Source organism: Sorex fumeus, unplaced genomic scaffold, assembly GCF_029834395.1.
Source record: "Sorex fumeus unplaced genomic scaffold, SorFum_2.1 ptg000127l, whole genome shotgun sequence".
In the NCBI taxonomy this organism is placed as follows: domain Eukaryota; kingdom Metazoa; phylum Chordata; class Mammalia; order Eulipotyphla; family Soricidae; genus Sorex; species Sorex fumeus.
This window is the reverse complement of record NW_026606184.1, coordinates 38891-59983: the sequence shown is the minus strand read 5'-3', so window position 1 is coordinate 59983 and position 21093 is coordinate 38891. Positions and strand designations below refer to the sequence as shown.

General features: G+C 70.8%; 3 protein-coding genes across 4 annotated transcripts; 1 reads left to right on the top strand and 2 right to left on the bottom strand.

The window, feature by feature from the left end:
* The first annotated feature begins 843 nt into the window (after positions 1-843).
* Positions 844-9490, top strand: DCAF8 (DDB1 and CUL4 associated factor 8). The gene is made up of 13 exons (XM_056137759.1): positions 844-971; positions 4800-4873; positions 5550-6223; positions 6452-6592; positions 6765-6859; positions 7201-7311; positions 7539-7611; positions 7692-7749; positions 7860-7967; positions 8196-8326; positions 8681-8800; positions 8889-9005; positions 9090-9490. The coding sequence occupies exons 2-13, from the start codon at positions 4825-4827 to the stop codon at positions 9192-9194; spliced, it is 1782 nt and encodes a 593-aa protein (XP_055993734.1). The 5' UTR covers positions 844-971; positions 4800-4824; the 3' UTR covers positions 9195-9490.
* A 398-nt stretch (positions 9491-9888) lies between these two features.
* Positions 9889-13196, bottom strand: PEA15 (proliferation and apoptosis adaptor protein 15). Of its 2 annotated transcripts, none has more exons than XM_056137785.1 (4): positions 13054-13196; positions 10742-10915; positions 10422-10577; positions 9889-10331 (listed from the first exon to the last, which is right to left on the bottom strand). In XM_056137785.1, the coding sequence occupies exons 2-4, from the start codon at positions 10911-10913 to the stop codon at positions 10267-10269; spliced, it is 393 nt and encodes a 130-aa protein (XP_055993760.1). In that variant the 5' UTR covers positions 10914-10915; positions 13054-13196; the 3' UTR covers positions 9889-10266. The 2 variants fall into 2 exon arrangements, with proteins under 2 accessions (XP_055993760.1, XP_055993761.1); XM_056137786.1 differs by lacking the exon at positions 13054-13196 and adding an exon at positions 12749-12848.
* Positions 13197-14185: 989 nt separating this feature from the next.
* CASQ1 (calsequestrin 1) lies at positions 14186-20607 on the bottom strand. The gene is made up of 11 exons (XM_056137789.1): positions 20347-20607; positions 19619-19703; positions 18995-19095; positions 18666-18777; positions 18479-18552; positions 18221-18351; positions 17150-17195; positions 16961-17015; positions 16552-16652; positions 16210-16284; positions 14186-14461 (listed from the first exon to the last, which is right to left on the bottom strand). The coding sequence occupies exons 1-11, from the start codon at positions 20605-20607 to the stop codon at positions 14294-14296; spliced, it is 1209 nt and encodes a 402-aa protein (XP_055993764.1). The 3' UTR covers positions 14186-14293.
* Between the last annotated feature and the right edge of the window lie 486 nt (positions 20608-21093).

The window sequence follows — 21093 nt, the reverse complement described above, 5'->3', positions numbered from 1 at the left end:
CCCCGCCCCGCGCCCCCCTCGCGCCGGCCGGACCCGCCCCGCCCCGCCCCGCCCCGCGACCCGGCCCGACCCGCGACCCGCGACCCGGCCCGGCTAGGCTCGACCCGGCCCGACCCAACGCGGCCTGGCCCGACCCGGCCCGACCCAGCCAGGCGCGACCCGGCCCGACCCGCGACCCGGCCCGAACCGGCCCGACCCGACCCGACCCGACCCGACCCAGCTAGGCACGGCCCGGCCCGGCCCGGCCCGACGCATCTGGGGCGACCCGGCCCGGCCCGACCCAAACGCGGTCCGACGCGGCCCTGCCCGAACCGGCCCGACCCAACGCGACCCAGCCTGACCCGACCCGGCCCGGCCCGACCCGACCCGGCCCGGCCCGGCCCGGCCCGGCCCGGCGCATCTAGGCGCGACCCGGCCCGGCCCGGCCCGACCCAAACGCGGTCCGGTCCGCCCCGCCCCCGCCCGGCCCGGCCCGCGCCCTCCCCGCGCCCCCGACCCCGCGCGCGCCCGGGGGTCCCCGCGTCACCCGCGCTGTGTCCGCAGGTGCCGCTCGAGCCGACGCCCCGGAGCCCGGCGCGGAGGTGAGGGACCCCGAGCGACCTTGGGCCGCCTCCGGACCCCCGCGACCCCCGGCCTGGCCCGGACGACCCCCACCCCGACCCCCGCGCGTCCCCGGGGACGGGGACGGGGGGTGGGGGCGCGCGTGGCCACGTCGGCCCCGTGGCCCGGTGTCTGTTTGCACACCTGAGCGGGCGGCCAGGTAACGCGATCCCGCGACACGTCACCCGGGCCCCTCTCTGTCCGCAGGGCCCCCCACCCCACCGGGCGCTGCCCGGAGCCTGGACCCCTCCGGGACCCTCTTCTTCTCCCAGCGAGGACCTCGTGTCCGGAGCACCCACCCTGCAACTTCGCTTCCCCGTGGCCGCAGCTGACCTTGGTCCAGGCACAGAGCGAGGCCCAGCGGGGGACCGGTGAGTGCCCGGGGCCAGCGTGGGCAGCCCTGGGGGGACACGGGCACCGCGTCTCGGGAGGCTTGTGCCTTGGGGAGGGCGGGGGACTGAGGTCCTCGTGGAAGGAGGCCTGACCCTCCCGGCACCAGGCAGCCGTCCACGGCTCCTGCCCGGGACGGTGAGCGAGTCCAGCTGGTGGACACTTCTCTCTAGCTAGCGTGCTGCGGGGCGGATGCGGGGGGCGTCCAGGAGCTGGTCCCCGTCGCCCGATGGGGCGTTTTAGCAGCCGTGACCACTCGGTGCTCAGGCTGGGGGGCCGAGCTCTCCCTCTGGGGCCTGCCGGCCTGATAGGTGAGCCGCCACCTTCGCCGGTTCTCAGGCTGCACCTGGGTGTGGTGGGCAGGTGACCGGCGACTCTCGAGCGTCTGTCACTCTGTACCCGAGGGCATGTCCGGCTTGCAAAGTGCAAGCCGGGCCGGTGGGGGGGGGGCTGTGGGTAGCTTCCTGGCACCTCGGGGTGGGGGTGGGGGTGGGGGGCTCCAGCCTGGCAGGGGCCGGTCCCCAACGGCGGCCCGCACCCCGGAACACGGCGTGGGGCCGCTGGCGGGGGAGACAGCGGAGGAGCAGCGGGTCGAGTGTTTGCTCTGCGGCACTGGGGGTTGGAGGTGGCGTTTGAAGTGGAATTAGGTGCTTTGTGTTTTTAAGCTGATTATCAGGGAGCTCAAATGATCGGCTCCTTCCTTCACCCTCACGGAATCCAGGTGCCTGGAAGAGTCAGAGCCGCCGGCGCGCCGAGGAGTGGGTGGGGGTCAGGGAGGCGCACACACGTAGCACACACGTGTGCGTGGGACAGAGACTCGTGTGTGTGTGTGTGTGTGTACACGCGTGTGCATGCTCACGGCCAGCGTTTCCCTTTTTGCTTTGCCGCCCGCGGACGCTGACCTGAGGAGCGCAGAAGGGCCACCCTTCACGTCTGCCTGGGGCCTGGTGTGTCTGGCTGTGCCGGGTCGCTTGGGGACCCTCCGGGGCCTCCCCCACACGGGACGCCGTGGTCCAGCCCCTTTTCTGGCACGTCTTTGAGTTTGCTCGTGCTCGGGCTCGGGGCTTGGGGGCTGTCGGGGCTCTGGGTCTCGGGAGCTGCCCTCGTGGGGCCCAGGGCACCGTGGCGGTGCCCGTCCCTGGCCCTACAGCCGTTTTATCTCTGTCTCGCCGACTCGTGCTTAATGGACCTAGAGCCCGAGTCTCCGTCCGGTGCCCTGGCCGAGAATGCGTGCGGCTCTAGCTAACCGTTTGCAGGGCGTGAGGGCTGGGGCCAGGATGCGGGTCTGAGGAAGCAGCGGCCGTGGGTGTGTCTGGCGGGCGAGGGCGGGGGGGCTCCCGCCCCGTTCTCCCGCCTTGGCCCCCAGGAGGGCGGCCAGCACCCGGGGAGGCATTGCATCACGGGCAGGTGTAATTTTAACCCTCTTGGGAGCTGCGCTAGACTCTGCCCCGCGGGGCCGGAGGGCGCTCCTGCAGCCTGTCTGTGGTCTCTGCTGCCCCTGCAGGTGGCACCGGCCGTGTCCCCCCACCCCGCTCCGTCCTCCCAGGCGCTCCCCACACCGTGAGTGGCATCTCCGTGCCCGTTGCCCAGCACTTCCACTTCCGGGTTAGAGGGCATTCCTCGGCTCTCAGCCGGAGGTGGAGAGGGCCGAGGGAAGCCCTGTCCTGGCCGGCCTCTGGCCTTTTAGGGGAGAAGGACCGGCAAGGGGGAGCGTGCCACGATGGGTACGCATCTGTGCCTGCCCCTTCCCCCAGGTCCCACCTGTGCCCGGGAGATGTGGCAGCTTTGAGGAGTTTGGGGAGGGGGCGGTCTCTGCGTCTGGGGAAGCAGCCCAGGCCCCTCGCAAGAGTCTTGGAGGGTCCCGGGACCGCCTGCCTTGTGCCCACCGGGGGCTCACCAGCAGTGTCCTCAGACTGCCTGCACTTCTTTACAGAGGGACAGATCAAGAGTGTGTGTGTGTGCTGGGCAGCATCGTGCGCACAGGTATGTCTGAGTTATGCATGGCAGAGCTGAGCGTCTGAGTGTGTGTGTGTGTGTGTGTGCGTGCATGAGTGCGTGCTCAAGTGTCCTGATCTAAGCATGGAAGAGCTGAGTGTCTGTGTTGCGTGTGTGTGCTTGTGTGTTTGTGTGCATGCGTACTCGAGCACCCCAATCAGCATAGCAGAGCTGAGCGTCTGAGTGTGTGTGTGCATATGTGCGTGCTCGAGCGCCCTGATCTGAGCACGGCAGAGCGTGTGCGCGGTGGCTCGTGGGCCCTCTCAGCCCCTCTCAGGTTCGCGCCTGCCTGCCGTGAGCTGGTGGGCGTCTGGGGGCCCGTGGGGCTGGGCCTCTGCACCCTCGGCCTCGGGGCTGTGCTCGGGCCCCAGAGGGCCTCAGCCAGCTGTGGCCGGTGTGGCGGGCCCTGCCCCCGGGGGATCCTCGGCTCCTGCCTCGGGGCTGTGCCCCAGCCGCCGTGCCCGGGGTTCCTCCTCCGGGGGGAGGCAGGTGTGAGGCGCCTTGGCTGGGGCCCAGCCGCCGTCTCGGGTTCCCGCCCGCTCCCTCGGTGCGTGTCTGCGCCCACTTTCCCAGCTGGGGTTTGGACCCAGGCCGAGCTGCCATCTCCTCCGTGCACGCGGCTGCCCCTGGCAGGCTTACAGGCAGGAGATAGTTCTGCCCCTTCGCCTCTGCCGCGGCAGCAGGCCCAGCCCTGGGGACGGTCTTCCTGGTGTGTGTACACACACACACACACACACACACACACACAGAGCGCCCTCATTAGCCTGGCCTTGCCCAGCGTCCTTGAGCCGGACGTGTCCCCCTCCACTCACCCTTTTCCTTCCCATCGGGGTAGGAATGGCTGCACTGAGCAGGGGCCAGACCCGCTGGCCAGCCTGACCGTCGGAGCTCGGGGCGCGCACGCTCAGAGTCGGGGTGCCCCTTCCCGTGCCTTCCCAGCTCCCCCACGAAGCCCCCCGAGAGCCGGGGTCTCCCCGGCACCAAGCGTGGCCCGTGCACTGCTGGGTCCTGCCGAGCTCCGCGGGGCGGTCCAGCCCGTGTGGCCGAGAGGGCGTGAGCTCGCGTGCCTCTTCCTCCGGGGTTTGTCCTTGCTGGCTGGGCCTTTCCAGCCCCTGGTGCCCAGTCTGGCACCGCCGGCCTGTGGGGCACCCGGGAGCCACTGGGTGGCGCCAGAGCCCACGTCTGTGCCCGCACGCGGCCGTGCTGGTTCCCGGGGGCCCTGCCCGGGGCCAGGGGCCACTCCAGACGGACAGGAGACCCCGGGCCAAGGGCATGTGCTGTAGGCCGGGTCAGCCCCGACGTGACAGCTGCCCGTCCTGGGGCTCGGCCGTCCTGCGCGCCAGATTCCCTGGAGATGAGCAGGACCCCTTGGGCCGCGGCTACACCCGGGCCGGCGTTCCTCCCGGCCGAGGACCCGCTCGGGGTGCAGGGGAAGGACCGCCGCCTGCTCCGGGCGGCTCGTGGGAGCAATGAAAGGGCCGTTGAGAGCGTGGAGGCCGCTGGGCCCGGGGACGGGGCGGTGATGCTCCGTCCTCAGCAGGGCCTTTGTCCGGGCGCTGAAAGGCCCACACACCAACTGTGAGCGACACTGTTCTCTGCCCATGGCGCCAGCTCTGGGCAGCCAGGGCCTCACGGGGCGTGTCCGGGGGAGGTTGGGGGTCCACGCATGCTGGGGGGGGGAACCAGCGCCCAGGAGCCTCGCGGAGAGAGGGCCGATGGTCCAGTGGCAACGTGGGCAGCTGAGCGGGGGGGACTCTGGCCGCGAGTCCTCCCGCCCCTCCTGATGGCTCGCCTCCTTCCTCTCCCGAACCCAGGGCGGCTGCGTCCACGGCCTTCAGGATGTCCATGGAAGGGAGCAGCGCAGATGGCAAGACAGACTTGGCGAATGGTGAGTGCCAGCTGGCCGGGCCATGCTGCCCGCCGCACGGGGGGCCTGCCAGGAGGTGCCGCTGACTACGGTGGGGACGAGGGCCCGGCTGAGATGTGGGCTCGGCCCTGCGCCCGGATGGTGGGGGCTCTGGCCGGTCACGTCTGGGCACGTGCCAACCGGCGCTGCGGGGGCGTGGGGCTCCCCTCCAGGCTGGCATGGCCTCGTCCCCACAGAGGAGCCTGCTGCTGACGGCAGCACCACGCCTCTGACGCTCTGTGCCTGTGTGCGTGCACACGTATGTGCGTGTACACGCGTGCACGCACACGCGTGCATGTGTGCATGCACACAAACACTTGGGGGAGCTGGTGCTTCTGGCGTGTGTGCTGGGAGTGGGTGCCGGTGCAGGTGCGTGTGCGTGCGTGCACACGTGCGCCATGGGTGCGTCTCGGGGCCCCGCCGTGCCGTCCTGGGGCCGAGGTGGCCAGACTCGACCCCGAGCAGGTCCCTGCCCCGTCCTTCCCTGCGTTCCCTGGACGTCGGGACCTCGGGGGGCGAGGCGGCTTCCTCCACGGCCGTGCGCCCTGGCCGTGCCGCGTCCCGAGCTGCTCCGTCTGCCGGCCGGCCGCGCCCTGCTGCCTCGGCCCGTCTGCCCGCGCCCACCGCCCGCCCGCCCGCCCGCGCTCTGCCCCCGCAGGCAGCCTGTCCAGCAGCCCCGAGGACATGTCCGGGGCGGAGGAGGGCCGGGAGACGTCGTCGGGCATCGAGGTGGAGGCGTCCGACCTGAGCCTGAGCCTGGTGGGGGACGAGGGCGGCCCCACGCGCGCCAGCACCGAGAGCCGCGGCTCCGACACGGAGAGCTCGGGGGAGGACAAGGACTCGGACAGCATGGAGGACACCGGCCACTACTCGGTGACGGAGGAGAGCCAGGCGCCCGGCCCCTCGGACGACGAGGACGACGAGGACGAGGACGCCGCGCCGCCGCGGCCCCGGCGCCGGGCGCTGCGCAAGCGGCCCAGCCGGGAGCAGGACTCGTCGGACGAGGAGCGGGCGCTGGAGGACTGGGTGTCCTCGGAGACCTGGGCGCTGCCCCGGCCGCGCTGGCGGGCCCTGCCGGCGCTGCGGGCCCGGGCGCTGGGCGGCGGCGCCCGCTTCGTGCGCGAGGCCTGCGGGGCGCGCGTCTTCGTGCAGCGCTTCCGCCTGCAGCACGGGCTGGAGGGCCACACGGGCTGCGTGAACACGCTGCACTTCAACCAGCGCGGCACCTGGCTGGCCAGCGGCAGCGACGACCTGCGCGTGCTCGTCTGGGACTGGGTGCGGCGCCGGCCCGTGCTGGACTTCGAGAGCGGCCACAAGAGCAACGTCTTCCAGGTGAGCCGCGCGGGCCCCGGGACCCCCTGCCGACCCCTTCCTCTGGGAGGGCGGCAGCCCCGCGTTTCCTCCTGGTTCCCGTTCCGGCCCCACGCACGCTCTCCCTCCCCTCAGCCTCCCGCCCCTGCCACGAGCCGGTCGGTGTCCGGGCCTAGGAGCTCCGCGGCTTAACTGCTGCCTCGGTTTCCCCTGGCTCAGCTTCACTTCCGTTTGTCCTGTTGACCCCAGGCCAAGTTCCTCCCGAACAGCGGGGACTCGACCCTGGCCATGTGCGCCCGGGACGGGCAGGTGCGGGTGGCCGAGCTCTCGGCCACTCAGTGCTGCAAGAACACGAAGCGTGTGGCCCAGCACAAGGGGGCTTCCCACAAGGTGAGGGGCCGGACCCGAGCGCGGGGCACGGGGTGGGGGTATCGTACGCCGGCCTCTCCCGGGGTGGGTGGGTGAGGGGGCAGCAGCGCTGGCAGCCCAGGTTTCTGGAGCACCTGCCCCGAGGCCCCGCCTGAGCCCGCCCCCTGGGCCTCACGCCCCACCTGCCCCGCAGCTGGCCCTGGAGCCCGACTCGCCCTGCACCTTCCTCTCCGCGGGGGAGGACGCCGTGGTCTTCACCATCGACCTCCGGCAGGACCGGCCAGCCTCGTGAGTCTCCCTCCCACCTCGGCTCTCTGGTCCTGTCCCGGGGGGGACACGGGGCTGCCCCTGGACAGTCCCTGCAGGTGCTTATTGATCGTTTGCTTTAGGGGCCTCAGGGTGCCGTGTCGGGGGCCAGGAACCGTCTCCCCAGCCCCGCCCTGCGAGGTTCAGGGGCCTCCTCAGGACCCCCGGCCCACCTGCTCCCACGGCTTCCCGCCTATGACAGCACGCGGAGCCCCGGGAAGGCTTTTGTGCCCTGGAGGGGATGTGTGTGCCCCGGGCGGTGGGCTCGTGAGCAGAACCAAGACTGTTCTCCTGCGAGCACTCGCCTCTGCTCTTGCCCCCAGGAAGCTGGTGGTGACGAAGGAGAAGGAGAAGAAGGTGGGGCTCTACACCATCTTTGTGGACCCCGCCAACACCCACCAGTTCGCAGTGGGCGGCCGAGACCAGTTTGTGAGGTGAGGTGTGGCGGGCTGAGGCCGCCCCGGGCTTCTCTCTGCCCGGCCCGAACCCGGCCCGGCCACTCCTGGCAGTGCCGGGGAACCGTGTTTCTCCGGGGACAGCACACAGGCCGGGGTGGGCCGGGCTGACCGAGAGCAGGCGGGGTGGGGGCGAGGCGGGTGCCCACCGCAGGCCGGCCCGAGCACGGGGGTGCCGACCCGGCCGTCCCCGGCTTCCCCCGCAGGATCTACGACCAGAGGAGGATCGATGAGAAGGAGAACAACGGCGTGCTCAAGAAGTTCTGTCCACACCACCTGGTGCGCGGGGCGGGGCAGGGCTGGGGGGCGCCTCTGTGGCGGGGCCCCGGGAGTGCTCAGCCGCGGTGCTCCCCTCGCAGGTCAACAGTGAGTCCAAGGCCAATATCACCTGTCTGGTGTACAGCCACGATGGCACAGGTGCGTGGTGTGCCGCCTCCACCCTCCCCCACCCCCTTCGCCGCCCGGGGTCGAGAGAGGCGCTTCCCGCCCGCCGCGTCAGCCGGCCCCTCCGTGCTCTCGTCCCGCAGAGCTCCTGGCCAGCTACAACGACGAAGACATTTACCTCTTCAGCTCCGCCCACAGCGACGGGGCCCAGTACACCAAGCGCTACAAGGGCCACAGAAACAACGCCACGGGTGAGCCGCCCGGGGCCGCGCGTGCCACACAAGTGTAGGCACACACACGGACACACACAGACGTATACACGCACACTCTGCTCTGAACACCTGGGGGGTGCGGCCAGGGTGCCGCCTTCCCTGGGGGCTGCAGTTGCTGCAGCGGGCGAGGCTGGAGCTGTGCACAGCACCCCCGTCCTGGGGCCCTGCCCGTCCCCGCCTGCATGTGGCTCTCCTCCCCGCCCCCAGTGAAAGGCGTCAACTTCTACGGCCCCAAGAGCGAGTTCGTGGTCAGCGGCAGCGACTGTGGCCACGTCTTCCTGTGGGAGAAGGAGTCCTGCCAGATCGTCCAGTTCATGGAGGGCGACAAGGGCGGTGTGGTGAGTGCAGCCTTGGCGACCACGGTGCCCAGCATGGCACCTGCGAGTCCACCTGGACCCAGGGGTTCACGTGCGTGGCCGCTGGACTGTTGGGGCGGACGCCCGCCTTGGCGGTCCCAGCGGGACAGGCTGGCAGGCCTCGTGTGGGGCCACTCGGGGTCACCGTGTGGGTGCTGCAGAGGGGTGGGCGTCCCGGGACCCTCCAGGACCGCCCTGTCCGCCTCCTGCAGGAGGGGCGGGTGCCGCTCCCACCGCCCCCTTCCCTGCCGTGGGTCTCTGCCTGGCGGCCCGGCCGGCGGAGGGCACCGCTGGGCCACCCACCCCCTGAGCCGCCGCCGCCCATGTCCCTGGCAGGTCAACTGCCTGGAGCCCCACCCCCACCTGCCCGTGCTGGCCACCAGCGGCCTCGACCACGACGTGAAGATCTGGGCGCCCACGGCCGAGGCGTCCACCGAGCTGGCGGGGCTCAAGGACGTGAGTGTACCCCCCCCCCATGCCTGCGCTGTCTCGGGCCCCGCGGGTGTGCGGGTGCCCGGTGCCAGCGCCGCCCGTGTGCCCGCAGGTGATGAAGAGGAACAAACGCGAGCGGGACGAGGACAGCCTGCAGCACGCCGACCTCTTCGACAGCCACATGCTCTGGTTCCTCATGCACCACCTGCGGCAGCGACGCCACCACCGGGTGCGCAGGGCGGGGCCGGGGCGGGGCCGGACACCCTCCACCCGCCGGCGTCGCTGACCGCTGACCGCTGCGCTCCCTCCACAGCGCTGGCGAGAGCCGTGGCTGGTGCCCACCGACGCCGACTCAGACTCCCCCAGCTCGTCGGACGAGGAGGAGGGCCCCGACCGCGTGCAGTGCATGCCCTCCTGAGCCCCGCGGGCCGGACGGGCCCACGGCCGCCGCGCAGCCCACCCCGGGCAGGACGTGCCCGCAGCAGCCGGGGCCGGGCGGCCCAGCGGCAGAATCGCACTTTGGACTCGGCTTGGGCGCGAGGAGCCGGCCGGGCCGCCCAAGGCCGCGCGCGCCAGGCCCGGCGGTGGACACGCGCCCCCCGCCCGCCCCGGGCCGCCTGCTTGGATTGCTGGGGGGAGGGGGCCCCTCGGGTGGGGGCGCGGCGCGCGCTGGACAGGACTGGCGGCTGGGCCCTTTCTTTTTGTCTTTGGACCGTTTCCTGGTTTGTCCCGGCGCCCCCACCAGCGCGACCCCCACCCCACCCCCACCCGCCTCCGCCCCCGCCCCCGCGGAGGGCAGCGCGCCCCTCCCCACTAGAGGCCTGTTTTATATCTATAAAGACGTTCGCGAGCAAAACGCCTCCCGCCTCCTGCCGCGCGCTCGGGGAGGGGAGGGGTCGCCCCCAGCCCCTCCCCGCGCGCCCCTGTCCCCCCCTGCCTGCCGCCCGCCCACACCAGGCCTGGGCTGGCCGCGCCTGGCACGGGGAGGCCACCGGGCGCCCTGCTGGTCAGACGGGCCTGGCCTCTCCGCCTGCGCGCAGTCGCCGGCCGGCCACCCACCCACCCGGTGGGTGCCCCCTCGGGGCCGAAGTCAGGACTCGGGGACAGCGCGCTGGCAGTGCGGGTTTAATATACATATATGTCGAGTATATATGTACACACAGTTAGCACGGTCGGGCGGGGGAGCGGGCGGGGATCAGTGCAAAGGAGACGCGTCCGCTGCCCTCCTTCCTGCGGGGGCCTCGAGGGGGCCCCGGCGAGCCGGACCCCCGCCCCTCCCCTCCAGGGCTGGCACGTGCAACAACAGTCTAAGCAGGGGTGAAGGTGCCGAGGGGCCCTGCCCGCCCCCGCCCCGCCCCCCACCCCGTCCCAGAGGACCTAGGAGAGCTAGACAGACAGACACACACACAGCCGGGGCGCGCGCGCGCACGCGCACACACGCACGGGGTTAGGGCTGTTAGTGAGCGCGGCCGGCCAGGGCGGCGCCGGCCTCAGGCCTTCTTGGGCGGCGGGGCCAGCTTGATGATGTCCTCCTCGGACGGCTGCCGGATGACATCTGCGGACACAGTAGGGGGTGCTGGGACGCCCCCCGCCCCCCCGGCCCGCCTCCCCCCGCCGGGCGCCCCCAGCCGCTGCCCCGGCGCACCTTTATACTTCTTGGCGCTGGGGATGCGGGTGAGCTTGGTGTCCAGCTCATCCTCGGCCGAGATCTTGAGCACGCGGGTCCTGTAGTCCAGCACCATGGTGAGCAGGTCGGGCCGGCGGGAGATCTCGAAGATGTGCTCGATGTAGGAGAGGTTGTCTGCGGGGGGGGCGGGCGGGAGTCAGCGGGGCTGGGGGCGCCGCGCCCTGCGCCCTGCGCCCTGCGCCCTGCGCCCTGCGCCCTGCCCGGTCCCGCGCGCCCTGTTGCGTCCCGTGCGCCCCGCCTGCGCCTTCCCGCGCGCCCTCCCGCCCCGCGCCGGGCACCTTTGTCCAGCTTGTTGTGCGCCTCGAGGAAGCGGAACCAGGCGCTGCCCGTGGTGATCTCGTCGCTGCGCTCGCTCGGGATGTCCTCCTTGCACGCGGACTTGAGCTGCTCCAGGTCCTCCACCGTGATGTTGTCGGTCAGCTCCTGCAGGAGGCTCCCGTACTCGGCCATGGCTGCGCGGGCGGGCGGGGAGGGTGTGCCGGGCTGGCGGGGCGGCCACCGCCGCTCCCCCGTCCGTCCGTCCCCCCAACAATCGCCCTGCCAGCAGCTCCCCGACGGAGGTGGCAGTCGCCATGGCAACCGCTCGCCTCCCGCTGCTTCCCCGTCCCCCCAGAATCGCCCCGCCTTCCAGCGGCCCAACCCCCCCACACACAACCAAAAAAAAAAAAACTCCCGGCCAGGGAGGCGACGGGGGAGCGGGAGGCCGGGACCACCCCAGCTCTGTGCCGCGCCTGTTCTCCCTCGCCCACTCCCCTCCCGGGCCCCCCGCGCGCCCCCTGCCCAGCCCGGGAGCCGTGCCCGCGGCCCCCGCGCCCCAGAATACCAAGCAGCCGGCCCTGGCCCCCTGCCCAGTTCCCAGGCTGCTGGGGGAGGGGCGGGGGGCCGTCCGCCCCGGGAGCAGGTGGGCGCGCGGGCGCCGGACCCGGAGCACCAGGCCGGCACGCACCCACCCATCCAGGAGCCCCCTCCCCGGCACGGCGGCGCGGGCACGCCCCCCCAGCGGCGGCGGGGGGTGAAGCGGGGTCCCCCCACCCCCAGAAATCAGGTCAAGTCCGGGCGCCCGGGCCGGCCCAGCCCCCACCCGCCACGGCGGCTGTCCCCGGTCGGGGCGCAAGGAGCGCACGGGAAGGGGACAGGAGGGGGCCGAGGGGGAGGGGCAGACGTGCCCAGGAGGCGCTTCAGCGGGCTCAGCGGTAACCATGGCAACCTCGGTTCTGGGGGGTGGGGGCCCCCACCGCCGCCAGGACAATGGCCAGCCCGGCCGGGAGGGGTGGCGGGTGAGTAACCGGACGGAGGACGGGGAACAGGCGTGGCCGGCTGCGCCTCGCCAGGACAAGTCTCCCGCTGGCCAGTCCCCAGGGGCTTCTCGGGGTTCCGAGCCCCCCTCCGCGCGCCGCAGGCGCTCCTGGTCCCGGGAGGAGCCGCTGGAAGCCGCGCCGGCGGCAGGACACGGACCTGGGCGGGGCCGCGGGGACAGGATGCGGGGCCGGAACCGGACCCCGGGCCGCCAGGAAGCCCGCGCATCCGTCCGAGCTGCTGCGCGCTCACACCTCCCTCCCTCCCTCCGTCCCTCCTTCAGCCCCCCACGGCCCCGGGAGGCCCCCGGCGCAGCCACCTGTGGACGCCGCGCTCCGGGCCCCGCTGCGTCCGGGCCGGGCCAGTCCCCGCCACATCTGGGCAGGAAGGACCCACCCTGCCCCCGCGGTCCAGGGGGCCGGAGGGCCCCGCCCTGGGGTCGGGGGTCAAGGAGAGGCCGTGCGCCCCCCAATTCTAGCAGCCCCGTCTCATCCCGCGCACGGACCCCGCCTGCTCCCGGCGGCCCCGAGGCGGGCAGCGCAGCTGCGGGCGGCCAGCTGGGCCCGTCCGCGGCCCCCCGGTCTCTTCCCCTTCCCGTCTCAGTGTCCACCCGAGACCTCCGCGTTCCCGCCCGTCTGTCCGGGGGTCACCGGGGGGATGCGTGCCCGCGGCCCTCCGCCCTCTCGCCTAAAGCAGGAGATGCACGCGGGGGGCCGGGGCCAGCGGCCCGGCGGCGTGTCCAGCCGAGTCCCCTCGCGGGGGGCTCGGGCAGCTGGCCGGCGCACCCCCGCCCGCCAGCCCTGCCCCCCACCCCCGCCACCGCCCCCCGCGCCTCGCACACATCCTCCCCGTGCCCCGGCTGCATCCTCGGCTGACTCACGGCCGCTCTTCATCCCTCTGCCCGCCACCCCCTCGGCCGCCGCGGCCACTCCCCGCCGGGCTGGCCGCGCGCCCCTGCGTCCACCTGCCCGCCGGCCCGGCGCACTCACCCAGCGCGCGGGGTGGCGGCGGGGTCCGGGGGGCGCGGAGCGGGGCGCGGAGCTCGGGCGGGCCTGGCGCGGGGGCGGCGGCGTGTGTAATCACATGCGCGCGTGTCGCGGTGCGCGCGGGGGAATGTGTGTCCCGCGGGGCCCCACGCACGGCGGAGGCCCGCCCGGCTCCGGCGCGGGGCTCCCCGCCCCCCGGCCCGCCCCGCCCCCCGCCGGGGGCGCCGGCCAGAGGCTCGGCCCCGCGCGCGCGCGCCCCCCGCCCGCCCGCCCGCCCGCGCGCCCCGATCGCCCGCCCCGGCCCTCACCCCCGGCGCTGGGCGCGGCGCTCGCCGTCCGGGGTCCGAAGCGTCCAGCTCCGCCAGCGCCGCTTCCGCCGCGCCCAGCCCCCCGCGCCCGCGCCGACGTCAGAGCCGGGGCGGGGCCTTCTGGAAGGCTCGAGCGGCCGCGCGGGCCGCGCCGCCTCGTGACCTTCCCGTGACCGCCCGTGGGGGCCGCGCGAGCCCCCCGCGCCGCGCCGCTCCCGGGGAGGGGTTAAGCGGGGGCGCCTCCCTTCCGGGGGGCCCCGTGTCTGTGCGCCCCGGAGCCCCAGAGCCCAGACCCTGGACCTCCCCGTCCCCGTCACCGGCTCCCCAGTGTCCAGCCCCCCTGCACGCCCAGTCCGCGCTCACGGACTCCTCCTTTCCCTGACACTGAGGGGCCTGGGGACCCCCAGAGCCGCCTGTTGCTGCTCGGGGGGGGATGTGGGGTGATGAGCTGCTGGGACCCTCGTGGAGCGGGTGGTGCATGGGGTGTGGTGCGTGTGCGCGCGCGAGTCTGCGTGCACCCGGGCATGTGCGTGCGCGTGTCGGCGTCTGGACGCGTGCCTCTGTGTCCGGCACGCACGTGTCGTGTCCGTGTGCACGTGTGATGCAGAGGGCTGCAGCTGGGCCCCAGGACCGCCGCTGGCTAAGCCACGTTAAGTCCACACCGCGGCAAGGAGGCCGCTTGGGTACCTGAGCTGGAAGCGAGCGCAGACCCGCACTGTCCACTCCAGGTGCATGCGGGGCTGCCCGCTGCCCGCCCAGGAAGGGGGCGCCGATGCTGAGGCCTGGGACGGGGCAGCTCCGGGCACCTGGCGCACTGGCCCCGGAGCGAGCAAGCAGTGTGGGCAGGGGGACGACGCTGGGGGTGCAGAGCCCCCGGGCACCGCAGGAGGGTGAGTGGAGGGGGTGAGCGTCCCGACTGCCCGCACACACTGCCCCGGATTCTTTATTGAGCCCCTCAGACGCACACACATGCCCGAGTCGCTGGCCAGCCCCAAGCGCAAGGCACTGCCCAGAGGTGGGCCTTGGGAGTGGGCAGCCGCCGGAAGAGCCTGGGGACCCGGTACCCCAGAAGAACAGCACCAGAGAGAGTGGGGGGCTTGGCGGTGAGCAGCCGGGGACGCTGGAAGACAGTGCCCGGCCCCCACCCACACCCAACAGCACCCCGCTGAGCCCCGTGGCCGTGTGGCCCTGGGGCCGGGAGCCCCCAAGGTGGCAGAACCAGGAGCTGGTTCCACACTGGCTAGTCATCGTCGTCATCATCATCATCATCGTCATCATCGTCATCGTCGTCGTCGTCGTCGTCCTCTGTATTGATCTCGCCCTCCAGCACATCTTCCAGCCAGTCCTCCAGCTCCTCGGCCGAAGGCAGGTCCTCCTCATCGTCCATCTCCATCCACACACTGTCAGCCTGCGTGGGGATGAGGGTGGGGTGGGCTCGAGGGAGCGGGTCCTGGGGCAGGGGCAGGGGCTGGGCTGGGTGGGCGGTGTGTCCTTGGATTGAGCGGGGCTGGTGGGCGTGTCCTGAGATTGGGCAGGGACTGGGATTGGGTGGGACTGGATGGGCGTGTCCTGGGATTGGGCAGGGACTGGGATTGGGTGGGACTGGATGGGCGTGTCCTGGGATTGGGCGGGGCTGGTGGGCGTGTCCTGAGATTGGGCAGGGACTGGGATTGGGTGGGGCTGGTGGGCGTGTCCTGGGATTGGGCAGGGACTGGGATTGGGTGGGACTGGATGGGCGTGTCCTGGATTGGGCGGGGCTGGTGGGCATGTCCTGGGATTGGGCAGGGACTGGGATTGGGCGGGGCTGGTGGGCGTGTCCTGGGATTGGGCAGGGGCTGGGATTGGGTGGGACTGGATGGGCGTGTCCTGGAGCTGGCGGGGGGGGGGGTGGTGGGCGTGTCCTGGGACTGGGCAGGGACTGGGATTGGGCGGGACTGGTGGGCGTGTCCTGGGATTGGGCAGGGACTGGGATTGGGTGGGGCTGGATGGGCGTGTCCTGGAATTGGACAGAGACTGGGATTGGGTGGGACTGGATGGGCGTGTCCTGGATTGGGCGGGGCTGGTGGGCGTGTCCTGGGATTGGGCAGGGACGGATTGGGTGGGGCTAGATGGGCGTGTCCTGGATTGGGCGGGGCTGGGGTGGGCGTGTTCTGGGATTGGCAGGGGCTGACTGGGATTGGGTGGGACTGAATGGGCATGTCCTGGGATTGGGCAGGGACTGGAATTGAGTGGGGTGGATGTGTCCTGGAATTGGGCAGGTCTGGTATTGGGCGGGGCTGTGTGGGCGTGTCTTTGGATTGGAGAGTGTGAGTGGGTGTGTCCTGAGGTGAGATGGGTACTGGGTGGGCGTGTCTTGGGATTGGGCAGGGACTGGGATTGGGCGGGAACTAGATGAAAGTGTCCTAGGATTGGGCAGGGACTGCTGGCATGTCCTGGGTTTGGGAGGGGACTGGGGGGCGTGTCCTGGGATTGGGCGGGGCTGTGTGGGAGTGTCTTTGGATTGGGCAGACACTGAGTGGGTGTGTCCTGGGGTGAGATGGGTACTGAGTGGGCGTGTCTTGGGATTGGGCGGGACTGCTGGCATGTCCTGGGTTTGGGAGGGGACTGGGGGGCGTGTCCTGGGATTGGGCAGGGACTGGAATTGGGCAGAAACTGGTGGGCGTGTCCCGGGATTGGGCGGTGACTGGTGGGCGTGTCCTGGATTTGGACGGGGGGGGGGGCGTGAGGGCGTGTCCTGGGATTGAGCGCGGACTGTGATTGGGCAGGAATTGGGTGGGCATGTCCTGTGATTGGGCGGTGACCAGGTAGGCGTGTCCTCGAGGGGCGTGGTTATGATGGGCGGGGCATGTGCGAGGTATGTGAGTGGAGGTTTTGGTATAGGGTAAGGGACTGTGGTTGGGAGTAGTGGGGGTCCTGATGGAGAGGAAGGGGCGTGGCACAGCGTGGGACAGAGTGGGAAAAGGCATGGGGGTTGGTGGGCACGGGAAGTGTGGAAGGGACTATGGGGGTGTGGGTGAGGGCCTTGGGAGGGTGGAGTGTAAGGGACGGGGCAATGGGGTGCCAGGGGCTGGGGCAGAGCAGAACCAGCTCCCCTCGTGGGTCCGAAGGGAACTGGGGGCAACGGCAAGAGGCAACGTGAATTTAGGGGTCACTCACATCTGTGACATTGACGACACCAATCTGCGGGGCTGAGAGGTCGATGTCGAACGTCTTCTCCCAGTAGGGGACTAGCTGCAGGGCACAGGGACCGTGTCAGTGGGACAAGAGTCAAAGGCCCCAAGCCAGGGCTGGGGGTCCCCTATTATGCTCAAGTGGGGTCCTGAGTTCCCGCCTGGCACCTCTAGCGTGGCCCCCAGCTCCGGACAACTGGCAGGAGAGTCCTCCATGTCAGGGCACGTGGAATCTCGACGTGCCCCAGCTGCTGGCGTGTTTGTCTTGGGCCATCACAGCGCTGCCCTCCTCACCCCCGGCCCCGAGTGGCCCCGAGTGGCCGCTCACCAGGGGGAAGTCATCCGGGTCGATCCAGATGATGCTGAGGTCAGGATTGTCTGTGTTGTCCTGCGCCACGGCCTTCAGTGTCTCCAGAAACTCGTAGCCATCTGGGAGAGACGGGGACAAGTGGGGGGCCAGCACCTACAGCCCCCTTGCCACCCCCGGGAGGGCTGAGTGGGGCTCCCTGGGGCCGTGTTGTGAGGTGGGGGCAGGTGAGGAGCACAGGGAGCACGGAGCACAGCAGGTGGGGGCTGGGGAGGAGCACAGGGAGCACAAGGAACAGTAGGTGGCGCCGGGGAGGAGCACTGGGAGCACCGAGCACAACAGGTGGGGGCAAGGGAGGAGCACGAGGAGCATGGGGTACAGCAAGTGGGGGCAGGGGAGGAGCACGGTGAACCACCGTGAGCACCCTCACCGGGATCGGCTTCCTCGGCGAAGGCCACAATGTGGATCCCGTCCATGTCATCCTCCTGTTGTGATGGGATGGGGGGCATCAGCCAGCAGGCATCAGCCCCGCGGCCCCCCAGGAACACCCCCAGGACCCCCAGTCCGGGTAGCGCAGGTCCTTCCGGGGCCCGGCCGAGTCAGCTGCGCAGAAACTCACCCACGTCTCGTACATGCTCTCGGGCTTCAGCTTCCTCAGGGTGGACCTGTGGAGAAATGGGGCATCGGTCAGGGAGTGCCCCGGGGCTGGTCTCTACGCGGGACACAGCAGACTGCAGGTGGCCAGGCCCTCGGTGCTGGCCCTGAACTCCCGTGTTCGGGCCCCACAGACCTGGCGTACCATGGGGAGCAGAGTGAGTCGGGCTGTCTGCACAGGGGCCTGGGGCCAGGAACAGAATCCGAGAGGTTGGCCCCCCGGGGTGCCACCGCACTGACCTGTCACCTTGGCTTGTGCCCCTGGAGGAGGCCCTCTCAGAGGCTGCTGCCCACGCCCCCACCTCCTGTGCCCCCTTCCTTGTGCCCCGTGCTCCCTGTGCTCCTCCTGTGCCCCTTCCCCTGTGCCCCCTCCTCATGCCCAGTACTCCCTGTGCTCTTCACATGCTCCTCCCCTGCCCCCACCTGCTGTGCTCCGTGCTCCCTGTGCTCCTCCCCTGCCCCCACATGCTGTGCTCCATGCTCCCCGTGCTCCTCCCTTGCCCCCACCTGTTGTGCTCCATGCTCCCAGTGCTCCTCCCCTGCCCCCACCTGCTGTGCTCCGTGCTCCCTGTGCTCCTCCCCTGCCCCACGTGCTATGCTCCATGCTCCCAGTGCTCCTCCCTGCCCCCACCTGTTGTGCTCCATGCTCCAGTGCTCCTCCCCTGCCCCACATGCTATGTTCCATGCTTCTAGTGCTCCTCCCTGCCCCCACCTGCTGTGCCCCATGCTCCCTATGCTCCTCCCCTGCCCCACGTACTATGCTCCATGCTTCCAGTGCTCCTCCCCACCCCCACCTGCTGTGCCCCATGCTCCCTGTGCTCCTCCATTGCCCCCACGTGCTGTGTTCCATGCTCCCCGTACTCCTCCCCTGCTCCACCTACTGTTCTTCGTGCTCCCTGTGCTCCTCCCCTGCCCCCACCCGCTGTGCTCCGTGCTCCTCCCCCGCCCCCACCTGCTGTTCACCGTGCTCCCCGTGCTCCTCCCCTGCCCCCACCCGCTGTGCTCCGTGCTCCCCGTGCTCCTCCCCTGCCCCCACCTCCTGTGCTCCTCCACGAAGCTGACGATCTCCTCCTCGCTGTTGGGCTTGTCCGGGATGGTCACGGGCTCATCCATGAAGGCCTCGTAGAAGTCGATCTCGTTCATCTTCAGGGTCAGCTTCTTGGCCACCTGGGGGAGAGGCAGGGGTGCCCGGGGCCAGTTAGCGGAACAGTCAGGGCGTGGCCGGCTGAGGGCACTGCGGGGCTGGAGGGGTGTGAGGGCGTGAGCGGGGGGGGGGGGGGGGTGGCGGCCCCACCTTGCTGTCGAATGTGGCAAAGAACGGGATGTAGGGGTGGAACTCCTCGGCCGCGTCCTCGTAGGCTTTGTAATCTGGGGGTGCAAGGTGGGTCCAGTCACTCGCCACCCCTGCCCGGGACCCAGCCGGCCCTCAGGGAGGGGACGGGGCCCCATGCGGGGAGGGGCGGCGCGGGGGGGTCACCCACGCTCCGAGTCTTTGCTCTTGAAGTAGCCAATGAGCTTGATCTCGTCCTCGATGTTCTCGAAGGCTTGCAGTTCCCGCTCCCCCTCAATCAGCTCCACGGGGTCCTCCAGGACCTGGGGCAGAGGAAGGGGCTTTGCTGCCTGGGGGGCGCCTGTCTGTGCGTGTCCGAATAGGCCTTGGGCCCGCCAGTGTCCACAACATGTTTCGTGTGTCTGTGCCCACACATGCCCGGGCGTCTACGTGTGTCCGTGTCCCTGTCTGCGTGCCTGCGTGTCTGTGCCCATGGGTGTCCAGGCCCAGTGTCCACTACCCGGTGGGGGGTGGGCTCACGTCCAGCAGGAATTCCACCAGGGTGTCGGCGGCCAGCTCTCCGTCGTACTCAATCACCTCGTCCCCCTTGAAGACGTAGATGCTGTCCTCCTCGGTGAGGCCTGAGGCAGAGGGTTAACTTGGGGAGCTGCGAGGATGGGGGTGCTGGCGGATTCTGGAAGGTTCCTCCCAGGGCTGCCTGCTTCCAACACTGCCTGGCCTTCGACCCTGGTTGGCCTCTGAGAGTCTCCCTTTTTTTTTTTTTTTTTTTTTTTTGCTTTTAGGTCACACCCAGCGATGCACAGGTGTTCCGAATCACTCCTGGCGGTGCTCGGAGCACCGTATGGGAGGCCGGAGATCGAACCCAGGTCGGCCGCGTGCCAAGCCAACACCCTCCCCGCTGTGCTATTGCTCCGGCCCCGTTTAATTTATTTTTATCTTATCTTTGCTTTTTGGGTCCTACCCGGCGATGCACAGGGCTGACTCCTGGCTTTGCACTCAGGGATTACTCCTGGCGGTGCTCCGGGCACCATATGGGATGCTGGGGATCGAACCCAGGTCGGCCGCCTGCCAGGCCAACGCCCTCCCCACTGTGCTATGGCCCAGCCCCAAGCTTCCCCCCGTTTTCCCACGCCCCACCCTTACCTAACTTCTTGGCCACTGCTGCATCCTTCTCGGAGTCCACCAGCCCGAAGCCCACGCCCTTGTCCTCGAGAACCTGGGCGGCCAGCTGTGGGGGGCAGGGTCAGCGCGGTCAGTGCCTCCCTGCCTCCCCCACTCTCCGCTGTGCCTCGCTGTGGTGCCAGCCGGGCCCCAGCCCCCTGCGTGCCCTCGGTTCACACTCCTCCCCCACCCACCCACGGATGCTCCCCACGACCCCACCGCGGGCCAGGGGGTGGAGAGGGCCAGGCGGGCAGAGGGTCTGTCTCTGCCTGCGTCCCCAGCAGGGCGCGGCCCCTGTGCTCCACTGGAAGGCAGGAGGGCCGCCAGGGGTGCTGAGCGGGCGAGGTAAAAATACTCAGCGCATTAATTGGAGAGTGGGTCTCCTCCCAGCTCCCCGGGGCCCACAGCCAGCAAGAGACCCCCAGGCCAGGACCCCGGGGTGCTGGAGAGGCAGAACGGGGGCACAGGTGCGCCTCACACCCCCAACACCTTCCCCTGGACGTCTGGTCAACTGCATGGAAGTTAAATTTCTAAGAGAACGATGGGGGTCCTTCACTTCCGGAATTTGGGGTTACAGGGATGGGGCGGTCACTAAGCGTGGGAAGGGGGCCACTTACCGTGCCCTTCTGCCCGGTGGACCCCCCCACCCATTCCCGGGGGGAGGCGCAGTCCCGGCTAGGACCCCGGGGAGACACACCGGGCGCCCTCACCTCCAGGATCAGTTCCTCCATCTCAAACTGCCTCTGGGAGGCCTTGTCCCCCTCGGGGGGGTCGTGGTACAGCAGCGCCAGCACCTCGTACTTCTTGAACACGCTCTTGTAGTTCTTGCTGTTCACGTTGACCACGCGGTCCACCCCGTCGTAGGCCGGGAAGTCCAGGCCCTCCTCGCCCCGCACCCCTGCCTTGGGGGGTCCCAGGAGCAGGAGGAGAAGCAACGAGAGCCGCAGCCCGGGCACAGCCTGGCTTCCCATCCCGCCGCCGCGTGTGTGGAGACCCCGGGGGGGAGTCCTGAGCTAGGGAGGTCCTGAGCCGCAGTGGACAGCACGGCCGGCCGGCAGGAGCAGAAGTGGCCGCGGCCCGGAGGAAGGGGGGAGGCAGTGGCCGGGGCAGGGTGTGGGAACCTGAGCTGCCCACAACGGCGCCCCAGCCCCACCTGGCCCGGCTAAATATGTCCCCAGGCTGGCTGGGGGACGCAGCCTCGGGGCCAGGACGCCCGGCCAGGCCAGGCCGCTCCTCTCTCTGCGCCCTGCCCCCGCCCGCCTCACCCCTGTCTCAGGAGCTCATCGCCATATTAAGAAAGGAAAAGTCGGACGCTAAAAATAAGAGCAGATGAGCCTGAGGTAAATGAATCTGGGCGTGGGGAGGCCGGGGAGCCGGCCCGACCGGGGCTCGCTGGCTGGGTCAGAGGTCACGCCGCTGCCTGGCACGGGGACTCTGCTTAGGGGCCAGGGCCACAG